The 12,062-nt window shown below is 74.1% G+C and overlaps 1 protein-coding gene across 1 annotated transcript; it reads right to left on the reverse strand.

Annotated features, from left to right (window-relative positions):
- Window positions 1-8,127: 8,127 nt before the first annotated feature.
- H696_05961 (hypothetical protein) lies at window positions 8,128-10,388 on the reverse strand. Its single transcript, XM_009499728.1, has one exon. The coding sequence runs from the start codon at window positions 10,295-10,297 to the stop codon at window positions 8,336-8,338; it is 1,962 nt and encodes a 653-aa protein (XP_009498003.1). The 5' UTR covers window positions 10,298-10,388; the 3' UTR covers window positions 8,128-8,335.
- Between the last annotated feature and the right edge of the window lie 1,674 nt (window positions 10,389-12,062).

Genomic DNA, 12,062 nt, shown 5'->3' on the forward strand with positions numbered 1-12,062 from the left:
GGGGGGGGGGGGGGGGGACAGAGGGCTGAGTGTCGTGCAAAAGGGGCCAAAGAAAGGAGTGGCCATATTGGACCATGGGGAAGGGCCACGCCAGCTGCCGACCAGGCCCGGTCCCCTTATATCCCGGCCGCCAGAGGCGCCGGCCAGTCGGCCGCGACACACCAGCGCGCACTCCCCCCCCCTCCCCGGCGAGACACATGCTGGAGCGCCTGGGGCTTGGGGGTGTCCTGGTGCCGGGGTCCTGTGCGCCCCGGGCGCTCCTGTGCAGCGCCCCCCGCCCCTGCTGTCCGGCTGGGCAGCATTCGGGCGTCAGGCGCCCCTTGCGCCCCGCCCCGCGCCCGCCCTCGCTGGTGGCATGCCCAGGAGCTGCACCATCCATGCCAAGCCCGAGCGCCCCCAGCGGGCAGCCGCCAACGCCGGAACGGACCACAGCCCTGTGGCCGCATCCCGAGCCATGCACACCCGGCAGACGGCCACGCTCCCCGCGCGCAGGCCAGCGCCCCCGCCCGGCCTCGGCCCCGATCCGAGAAAAGCACCCCTCCCACGACCCGACCGGGCCATCTCGGACGAGGGACGCCCCGGGGTCCTATCGCCAGCCGGTCCCCCAGCAAAGGCTGGCCCTGCCGGAATGTGCGCCCTTCGCGGGCTGGCGTGTTCGCTCGCATGACCGCCCGCGTCGCAAAGCCCGGGTCCCGGCCCTAGCGCCACGCCGGCTGCCGTGACCGAGGCCTCCCCTGCCCGGCCCCGGCGAATTGTCCCCCCTCTGCCGACGCCCCCAGGCGAGGGGACGGCCGCAAAAAAAAAAAAACGCCCTCCGATCGCACACAGCCCCTGGGGTCTTGCTTTCCCGGCGCTCGTGGCATCTGGCAAGTGGCTCGCCCCTCCTCCCCGGCGCAATCGACCACGCGCTTGGGCGGGCCACCGGCGCCACGATGCGGCCCCGGGGCCGGGCCCGCTCACGCCTCGTCGCCATTGTGGCCCTCGCCACAGGCATGCCGCTCCCGAGGCAGACCGAGGCTTTTCCCCGCCCCGCCGCGGCTACCTGCCTCTGGCTCTCCCTCTTTCGCGCACACAGGCTCGGGGCCGGCCCCGAGAGCCCACGGCCCGCGGCCGGCCCGGCTGCCTCGGCAGGGCGTGACGGCCGGTGCTTCGGGAGCCTCGACCCGAGGGGGATCCCGGCGAATCGGGCCTCTCGCAGCGGCGCGGTCGGGCGGGCGCGTGCCTGCTCGCCGAGCCCCGGCGCCCGATCAAGCATCCATCTCGCCGCACCGCCCCAGGCACCATCGGTCGAGCAGGGGCATTGGCCCTCCGCTGGGGCGGCGGCGTGCGTGTGCGACCGCCTCGGGAGGCCCACCTCGCACCCCCCAGTAGCACGCCACACTTGAGCACCGGGCACACGCCTACGGCTCTCTCACTCTCTCTCTCTCTCTCGCTCTCTCTCCCGGTCTCTCACTTTTGCGCTCTCGCTCCCGCTCTCTCTCTCTCTTTATCCTGCACCCCGCCGTGCGCCTCCTCCGGTCCACATACACGCACATGCGTTTCGAGAGCCCGAGCCCCTGCCCACCCGGGCCACGCGGGTGCCCCTGTGTGGCGAAATGAAACACCCCGGGCCGGGGGAACCATGCCCGCCGCAGCGACCGCACGGGCATCGACATAACCATAGCCGGCAGCAGGGGGCATTCCATGCCGGTGTTGGGGCTGCGGCTGGGTTGCCGAGACGCGCCCGGGAAATGCCCACGCCCGCACGCCAGATTGCTCCCGAAAACATGGAACGCCGGCTCGAAACCCGAGCGTCGCCGGCGCGGCCGCCTGCATGCCAGCCACCGGCCGCCGGATGCTGCCCACACCGGGGGCATGACCCGGCCGGGCACCGGCCCCGCCCCCCGCCCGGCCCCAAACACACCATCAGCCCGTGGAGCCGGCCCGACACGCAGCAGCACTGGCCCGGCAAACAACAAGGGTCGAAGCGAAACGGACCCACACACACACACACACACACACACGGGCCAGCTGCCCGCGCATGCTCGCCCTACTTGCCGGGGAAGGTGCCCGGAGCGGCCACATCGCCCTCCGGTTGGCTGCGGCCCGGCGGCGCACCGGACGAACTTCACATGGCTCTTGTGGGCGCAGGAGCCATGGCTCACACACGGGCCTCGGTCACAAGGGGCGTGGTAAATCGGCGACCGCCCCAGCCCTCTCCCGGCTGGCCCGCCGCCAAGCGCCCGGCCCGCGGGTTGAGCGTGAGCATGCGCCCCCCCCCCCCCCCCCCCCCGTCCCTCCTCCTCCATCGGCCCAGCCTGCCACCGGGGGAGGCGGAAGATTGCCCGTCACATGCGATGCCGGATGCATTTTGCTGCCCGGCGATGGCGCCTCACTCGGGCACATTCACTGGGCCACTGGCATGGGTCGGCTGCAGCGGGGGTGCCCGATCAGACAGATCAATGGCCAGCACCCGATGTCGGGCCCGCCTTCCACGGGGCTCTCACCGGCCGGGCGCCCACCCAAAGGAAGCCCGGCCCCGGGGGACACCACTCCGAGAAAGGCGCCCCCGGCCGGGACCTTTCTCCTTGTGCCACCAGGCGGCCCGGCAGCCCGGCATCCGGGGAGCCGGCGGGCAAACAACCGCGAAGGGCTGCCCCTCCCTTCAAAGGGGGGCCCCCGTGGGTACCATCGAGCGGCTGCTCGCCAGCCCGACTGAAGCCTCGACCCGGCTCGCGCATGTGTTCCCCGGCAGCCGTGTGCTGGGGCCTTCGCCCGCGGCAGGCACGCCAGAGGGGGCGGGGGAGGGGGCGGACTTCCTTCGCCCGTCGAGTGCCATGGCACCCCCCGGCCCCGGCGGCCACAGGGCCGTCGTCGTCACGCGCGGGACGCCTCTCCAAGGGGAGCCATCCCCGAGGCGGCACACCGTCCCGCGGCTTGGGGCAGATCCTACCAGCGGCTCAGGCAGCAACTCGGCCCCCACATGCCCTCTCGGCCGGCCTCGCCGCCATGCGCCCCGGCTTCCCCTCCATTCATCCACATCCCCGAGCACGCACGAAGGCATACACACACACAACCCGGCCTTGCCTCTTTCACATCCCCGACCGATGGACCCAGCCAAGGAGCAGTTCAGTCCCACCCACCGCTCGACGCCAAAACCCAGGCACCCCGGCACCACCGGCCCCGGTGCACCGAGCAGACCGCCGACATGCGGCCTGCGTGGCCCTGCCAGTGGCTGCCCACCTCCGAGCAGACCGGGCGGAACACCCGCATGATCGACCCCTTCTTCCGCGCGACCCGCAGAGCGCCCCCCCCCCCCCCCAGGACACACGGTTCCGAGGCCCCTGGGCACGCTTTTGCTGGGGCTCGCCGTGATGGCCGGCGGCGGATCTTCGCCTGGGCGAAGGGAGTTGGCTGCTTGCCGCGCCAGATGGCCTCGTGTTTGCTTCCCAGGACACAACCAAGATGACCCCCGCCATTCGCCCGCCCCTGGGCCCCCCTTCCGGGCAACATCCGCCGCGCGCCACATCCCAACGGCGAGCGGTTCGATTAAATCCCACTGCCCCGGGTTAACCGGGCCGCCCTCCCATTCCGGATGCCGGGCGCCGTGCTGCGGCCCGCGCCGAGGCCCCGGCCTCTGGACTCGGTGCATGGATCCGCCGTCACATGCGCCATGTCGCCCGCATGACGCAGCATGATCGTGTCACGGCACGGGCCGCTCGCCGGCGGCCCCGTCGCCTTCCCGCCACAGCCATCGCTCCTCGGCCTCGGCCTCCTGCCGTCTCCTAGCCTCCTCCCAGTGGCGACCCCCCCCCCCTGCCGCGGCCTTCCGCCGGCGGGACTACAGCGGCCCCGTCGCCTGACGCAGGGGATGCCGAAAAAAGGATCGCCCCCTCACGGCCGACACATGGATCGGCACACAGGGCGGGCCCGGAGCCGTGGAGCCACCGAGGAAAAAGGCGGACCGCCTGCCGGGCGCCCCTCCCTCCGGCGCCTCTCCTGCCGCCGGGCCCACAGCGTCGGGCGGCCACCGCCAAACACACCGGCCAAAGCCCCGGGGAGGGGGCTCCGCACCGGCCCAGGGCGCAAGAGAGCATGCCGAGGCCAGCGTGCAGCCTATAACCATTAGCTGGGGCCACCTGCCGAAGGGAGCCAGCCGCCCCTTCGACGCTGCGCGGCGGTGCGGCACAGCTCTGTCCCCCCCCCCCCCCCCGCCCCGCCCCGCCCCGCCTCCTGAACAGGACCAGTCCACCTGCCGACAGGATGCGGCTGACACATCGCGCATCCACTCCGGCCACTTCGCACACCTGGCCATGCCACCGCAGGGGGCAGGCCAGCCAGAGCCCTGGCCAGGCCCCCGCCCCGGGAGGTGAGCGACTCGCGAGAAGGCGCAGCCGCGAGCGCTCGCCAAGCGACACACCAAGCGGCCCCGGCCACCTGGGCACACCTCGACGCCCCAACAGCCCAGACCCTCGCCCTCCGTGAAGCAGGCCCCTGGCGCCGCGCAAGCTGCCAAGCAGGTGCCGGGGCAGGGGCGAGGGGACAGCCTTTCGCCCGCACCCCGGCAAACGCGTGTGCCCACGCTTCGGAGGGGACCGGCCCCAGCCAGAGCGACCGCAGCGACAGCCCCTCGCTCCCCCGGCGGCCGGCCGGCAGGCGAAGGAGGCGCAGGACGCCAAAAGGCCGGGCCCCGCCCCGTGCGTCGCCGCTGCCACCACATTATACTATTGCCGCGGCCGGGCGTACCAAGGCACACCAACACGGCCAGGGCACCTCGAGCGCGCATGCGGACGCCCGAAGGCCAGAGGCGAAGCGGGAGAAGGCCCGAAAGGTGGCGAGACGGCACATGCACCGGCAGAGGGGCAGGGCCCCGGGCCGCCCAAGCCGCGAGTCACCCCGACCCCCACGCCCTCCCCCCAGGGCCAGACTGCGGCCCGGCGGCCACCGGGGAAATGGCCGCCACGGAGGGGCGCCCCGGCTGGCGCACGGCCGAATGGCCGCGCGGCCGTCACCCGGAGCCGGAGGCCCCCCCCCCTGGCCGGCGCACCCTGGCCCGACCACGGCCGACCCCAGGCCGCCGGGGGGGGCTGGCGGTCGGGCAGGCGCGCCCGGCCCCCTCCCCCCCGGCGAGCAGGGCCGCCAATCGCTCCAGCCGCCCCGGGACTGCCCTGCAGGGGGCACATCACAGCGAGAGGGGCATGAGGCGGGGGGGGGGGGGGCATGTACCCCGCGCGCCGCGCTCTCTCCCGCGGTGCATGCCGGCCCGCCTGCACACAAGGCCGGGGGAAGTCCCGCGCCCAGGACCGCCCCCCCACCCCCCCGGCCCGCGGCGTCTCTTCCATGCATGGCCCGCACGCTGGCGCATTGTGCCCGGTCCCGGCCGCCACCAGCCGCGCCGCCTCGGCCGCCGGGGCCCGAGCCAGGGTCGCCCCACCGGGCGGCAACACGCACCCCGGCACATGGGCCCCAGCGCGCGACGGCACCCGACCCCGGGACCGGTCCGTGCCTCCGGCCCCGGAGAAGAGGCCGCAAACGCATGGTGCCCGGCCTGCTCGCTGCCCGGGCACACCCTGCGCGATCTTGGCCACCCGCCCCGGCCTCCGCGCGAGGCGCTTGCCCGGCGCGTCGGGCCTCGCCATGTCCGCCTCGGCGGCTCCGTCGCCACCGGCCCCGGTCGCACCTGCCCGCCACACCTCGCAGCCGGCCTTGGCGGTTCGCACCGCGACTGCGCCTCCCCCCTGGCCCCTTTCCCCCGGGGGGGGGGGGGGGGGAGCATGCCTGTCTCTGCGCCTTGCCCTGGGTCGGCGCCCCGGACCGTCGGCGCCTGGCCCCGGCCGTCCCCTCCGCGCCCGGTCCGCCGCACACACCCAAGCACACGTGGATGCTGCCACCTCGGCGCCCATGAGCCAGCCAAGGCGGAGGGGGGCGGGGCGAACAAGCGCACGATGCCCGGCTGCTGGCTCGTGCCTGGGGCCCGGCACCGGTGGCCGCGCTGGCCAGGGCGCGCCCCAGCCGGGGACCGAGCCATGGGCCCGCGAGCCGGTCCACATGCCCCGCCCGCCTGCCGCACAGCCGGCTCGACCGGCGCCGCCATGCCCGCACCAGGGGGGGCCACGAATGGGTTGCCCGCGGGCGCACCCCCTCACTCGGCCACCCGCCCCTCCTCCCGTCGGAGCACCACCGACACAGTGCCTGCCGAGGAAGCACGCGCCAACCCCGCCCCGCTGCCGGCCACCATGGCAAGGCCCGGTAGCCCGGCCCCCGGGTGAGGAGGGGCCCCGGCCCCGGTCGCCGCATGCCAGCCGCGCACATCGGCCAAGACAGCGGCACCCGGCGCACGCCGGCCCGGCCGGCCGCCATACCCCCCGAGCCCGGGCCCCGCACACGCCACCAGGCGTCCCGATCCCCGGAGCAGGGCCCCCGGATGGACCCTTCGCCGCGGCCTGGCCGGCGCCCCGGCAGGGCATGTGCGAGTCCGCCGCCAGGCACCTCGCGGTCGCCCGCCGCACGGTGCGCTGGCTGTCCCGGGGCGCCGGCCCCAGCCGGCCCGAAGAGGCCCCGTCGCAAAAAGCAAAAACACCGCCCGCTTGGCCCGTGCCACGGCCCCCCGAGGGACACCTCGCCGCCGCCGCCGCCGCCGCCGTCGAGGCTGCCCCCGGAGCCGGGTCGCCGGGTCTAACAACATTGCCTCGGAAGTGCCGGCGAAGACGCGGCGAGGGGATCCGCCATGCGACGCGGGCCCGGGCAGCCTGACACACAGGCACCGGTCGCGCGGCCGGGCGGCGCCCGGAGCATGGGCCCGGCCCCTCCCTCGCCCGGCCCGATCGACCCGGCAAAGATGCCCGAGCAGCCGGGGCCGCCCAAGCATGTCGCACCGCCCGGCGCCGGCCCCCGGCCAACCCATGCCCCCCACGGCGGTAGCATGTCGCCAGCGCACGGGCATCTGGCCAGGAGGGCCGCATCGGCCCGGGCCCGCGAGCGCCATGCCTTCGGCGCGCCCCCGGCCCAACACCTGCCCCACGGCTTGGGGACAGGCCCGCGGGCGCGCTGGCCGGGCGTCGTCGTCCGGCACCGACCACGCAGCAGGGGCCGCTGCACCATCGGCATGGCCCGGCAATGAGAGCCGCCGGCGCCAAGCCCCCGGCGCCAGGCTGGCGACCGACACGCAGGCATGCCAAAGCGCGATCCCCGCACAGGCGTGGGCCCCCGGCCGCATGCGCGCACGCGCCTCTCCGGAAGCGAAGGCCCGAGTGGCTTCCACGCTGGCATAGCGGCCCCGGCATCGGAGCAGCCATCCCGGCTGCCGGGGGTGAATGGGCCACCACAAGCCCGGCGCGGCCAGGACCTCGGCAGCGGGCCACACGAGGCGCGCCCCTGCGCCCGGTGTGCCGGTGGCCGCCTGCCGCCCGCCCGGCCAGCCGGGGAGGGCCGCCCACGCCATCGCCAGCATGTGCGCTGCTCCGGGCAGCCCCGGCGACCTTGGCGCACACCGCCGGCACCGGGCCGGGGGCGGGCGCTCGGCGGCCGTCTGGGCCGGTGAGGCATGCGCAGCCGGCCGCCATCGCATGCCCGGCATGCGCACCCGGCGACTGGCCATCACGAGCCCCCCTGTCCTGGAGTCGCCAGGCGTGCACGCCCGATGGCCCGTCGAAGGTCGGCGCATGGCCGGGCCCGGGATGTGGGTGTGCGGTTGCCGGAGGCCGCTCCAGCGCCGGGGACGCCGACCGGGCAGAGGCGGGCGCCTGTGCTGGCCCGCCCGGCTACTGGCCCGCCCGGCTGCTGGTCCGGTCGCCACGCCCCCCCCCCCCCCGGATGCCCATCGGGACTGATGCACAGCATCGCACGCCGGCCCAGGCACACAGGGCGGCCATTTGCCGGCGGGTCGGCCACCCGGGGAGAAAGCTCAAAAAGGGGGAAACCGTGTCCGGGCGAGGGACAAGGGGAACACGACACCGCAAGTGCCAGGGACACGCACGCAGGGTGGCCAGTCGCCGGATGATCGGCCACCCCGGCTCGGGAGAAATGGACCACCCCCAGAAAGGGAGCACCCGAGACAGCATCGTCGTCGCGGAAGGGGAGATGAAAATGGAGAACTCAAGCGAAAATGGCGATGAAAATGAAAACAAAAAATACAACACATAATGAAGATCAAGGACAACACACGGCGGTGCATTTTGCCCGTGCGGGGACACACAGCGAGGCAACAGGGGGCATAGTAAAATACAGTCGGCAGGCACACGGCACGGCCGGGGAGAGAAGGATGCACACCCGTGGCGCCATGTGTGCCCGCACAGACACACAAGAGAAAGAGGCCGCAGGCGCCTGGTACACCACACGCACACACACGCACACACCATCACCGGCTCGCCGCCGCGAGATAGGGCTGGGCAAGCTTCAGCAGGTTCTCCTCCCAGCCATACTGCCGGGCGATGGCGGAGGCCGGCATCTGCGGATGCAGCCGCAGGAGGGACTTGATTTCGAACAGCCGGCTGGCCACATGCCGGTAGTAGGACGGCGCCCGGAAGGGCACCTTTCGGCAGGTCGCATCCGCCCGGAGGGAGTTCACCACCTGCGGCAGGGTGCAGCCCAGGTCCACGGCCACCTGGTGCAGCAGCGGGGCCGTGGCCTGGTCGGCGACCTTCGCCAGCAGCGGGGCCACCTTTTCCACGGGCACATACATGCCCCCGGGCCCGGACCCCGCCTCCGGGGCCAGGGCCAGGAAGAAGTACTCCGGACAGTAGAGGTGCAGCAGGGAGAACACCATGTCCGGGCACATGGCCAGCTGCTCGGCAATCTGCCTCACGGTGAAGCGCATCCGCCCGCCGGCCGGGTGCACCTGCTCGCCGAGCTGGCGCAATCGCTCGATCTCCGAAAAGGACAGGGCGCCCACCGCCGGGACCGTCCGGCGCAGCTCCGCCAGCGACCCGGCCCCGACGAAACGCTTCCGCACCTGGTACAGCGAGATGCCCATCCGGTCGGACACATCGCGCAGGGTCAACGGCGGCCGCAGGCTCCCGAGCCCCTGCAACATCGGCAGCATGTCCCGGTCCGCATCCACATGGCCCGGCCGCCGGATGAGCCCCAAGTGCCGCAGGGTGATCAGGCTCTTCGGGTCCACGGCCGGCTCCGGGCAAAGGAGCGCCCGATACAGGGGAGACACCGGCGGCAGGAATGCCCGCACATAGTCCCTCAGGGTCATCGAGTTGGAGCCGGGCCCGGACCGGCCGTCCAGCTCCAGCGGCCGCGGCACCGACCGGTCGGCCGGCACCGGCAGCACCATCCCCGGCTCATAGTACTTGATGTACCACCGGATCCGGTCCAGCGGGATGCCCGTCCGGCTGGCCAGCTCGGCCAGCGTCCACCGGCACTCCTGCAGCAGGGCCCGCAGGTGGGCCAGCCGCTCGGCCGGCAGCTCGCCCCACCGGCGGACCCCATACGTGGCATGCAGCAGGGGCCCATGGCAGTCGAAGGTGGCCCGGTCGACGCCGGCCCGCTGGCACACCGTCTCCTCCGACAGGCTGGCGTCGCTGCCGGCCGGCCCGGCGGCGGCCAGCACCGCTCGCAGGGCGTCCAAGCGCACCGACGGCACCCGCGGCGGCTGGTAGTCCCCCAACTCCGGCACATAGGTGGCCAGGTCCCTCGCCACGGACTTCGGCGAGGAGGACAGCAGCCAGGCCATCTGCGACAGGGTCAGCCGGGGGGTCACCGATGCCAGGGCCCGGAGCCGGTCGACCGGCACATGCGGCCGCCGGGCCGCCGGGCCACACGCCTCCGGCAGGTACTCCAGCAGCAGGGACCCCAGCTCCCGCGAGGGGAGCCACACCAGCCGCGGCAGCAGGTCCCCCAAAACCGGCGGATCCCGCCGGACCAGCCTCGACACATCCTCGAACACCGGATGCCCGGGGCCCAGCCCGGCCAGCGGGCCGCGCCTGGATCGCCGCCCCGGCGGGCTCCCCACGCCCAGAGACCCATAGTGCATCATCAGCGCCTTCACCGACAGCCGGTCCAGCCCCAGCAGCCGGCCAATGGTGCAGATCGGCGCCAGCGGCCGCCGCACTTGCGGGTCGCCAAGCAGACGCAGAAACAGCTGGAAGTCCTCGATGGTGCTGAACCCCAGTGGCAAGCCCTGCCCATCGGCCTCGATGTGCCGGCGGCGCTCCGCCCCGGGGGTCGGCTGGTCGGGCCGGCATCGGCCCATGGTCTGCGCCTGGGCGGCCGGCGGTATCGAGGACAGCCCGGCCCCCCGACACCCGGCGCCGGGAGCGAAGGCCGCCTGCGCCAGGCGCCGGTGTGGGAGGCGCCGGATCGCGCGGAACATCGCGAAGGGAGAGGAGCGGGCGGCGGGCGGCGGAGGAGGGCGGAAAGGAAGGGAGGGGGCAAAGTGGAAAAGGGCCAAGACTAGGGGGGAGGGGGGGGGGGGGGGAGGACGATGCCGTCGTCGTCCGGGGCGCACGCACGCCGCCGGGGCCGCCGAAAAAGATGGAAAGAGCGGCCGACGCCCCCCCCCGGGACCGAGGCGGCGCAGGCACATGCGCGAGCGATTGCCAACGCATCGCTTCTCGGGTCACCTGCGCCGGCGTTCGGCACGTGGTCCAGGGGCCCGTGAATGCGCGCGTCGCCCGGCTCCCCTCGCGCCGGCCCGGGCCGCCGGGGGTGTGCCTGGTTGACGCCGACCACGATGCGGGCAATTGCCGGCCCCGGCCGGCGTGGATGTGTTCTTTCATTGGCTCCGGTCCAGGGCGGCGGCCGGGCCACTGGCGCATGCCTGCGGCCTGGTCCCCACACGGGTGTGGGGGCGTGCCTCTCGCCCGTCGTCGGCGCCGCACGCGCGGCCGGCGCTCTGGACAGCACTGGCCAGGTCGCTGGGTCGTGCGCGAGGCAGGCCGCCCCCCGGGCCCGGCGATCGCCGCCCCTTCGGTGGCCAGAGCCAGGCCGGCCTTCCTCGCGTGCCCGAGCATGACCGGCGGAGCCGACTCCCGGGCGTGCCGCGGCATCCGGCCTGGCTGAGGTGGTGCGTATGCCGCGGATCCTGCCACTCTGGCCGTGAAGCAGGTGGCCGTGGATCCTGCCACGTTGGCCGTGAAACAAGTGGCCGCGGAGTTTACCACGTTGGTCGTGAAGCAGCTGGCCGTGGGTCCTGCCACTCTGGCCGTGAAGCAAGCGACCAGAGGATCTCGCCGCGCCACCCCCGAGACAAGCGGCCGCGGCGTTTACCACGTTGGCCGTGAAGCAAGCGACCAGTGGATCTCGCCGCGCCACCCCCGAGACAAGCAGCCGCGGATCTGGCCGCACCGGCCAGGAGACGTGCCCCCAGTCGGAATGCCGACCTCGGCCATCCATGCCGAGGGCGCTGCTCGCGGGAATGCGCCGGGGGGCGTGGCCGCGCGCCCGCCGCAGCTAGGCCCCCAAGCCGACGGCAGGCCCCGCCCTCCGCCCTCCGCCATGCCGCGCAGGCCGGCCCCGGAGAGGGGCGCTTCCTGCGGGGGCACCCGCGAGCGCGCCGCGAAGCCCCACCCCCAACACCCAACGCACGCCCCCCCCCCCGATCGGCGGCCCAACAAACAAACACCCATGAGCGCCAACTCGGTGTCCGGCGCCGAGACGCGCCCAGGGCCGACAACAACAACAACAACAACAACCGCGTGTCCGCAGGCCACCGCTCTCAGGCTCCGTCGGCTGGTGGCCTGGCGCGGGGCGACCGACTCAAGTGTTGGCTTTCTCCCCGGGCCTCTCACGGCCCCCCTGAAACACGGCCCTCGCGTCTGGGCCATGTTCGATGGCGAATGCCCGGCCCCAGCCGCAGCCCGCCCGGCGGGCCCGCACGTTCCGGTGGTGTCGCGGAATAAATGCCCGATCCGCGGCGCGGACACGCGCATTCCCGCGCCTCTCGGCCATGGCGTACACACACACAGCATCGCACAAACGCCCGACCGCACGATCGCGCGCGCGCAAGGCGCACGGACAGTCACCTTACGCCCCCCCCGCCCCCGGGCTCCAACGCGGGCCACCCGCCGGCCGAGCATGGCCAGGCCGGCAGAAGTGGCCCCGGCCCGTCGACAGCCGGCACGCTGGCCCACAACACC

Source organism: Fonticula alba (genome assembly GCF_000388065.1).
Source record: "Fonticula alba strain ATCC 38817 unplaced genomic scaffold supercont2.16, whole genome shotgun sequence".
In the NCBI taxonomy this organism is placed as follows: domain Eukaryota; order Rotosphaerida; family Fonticulaceae; genus Fonticula; species Fonticula alba.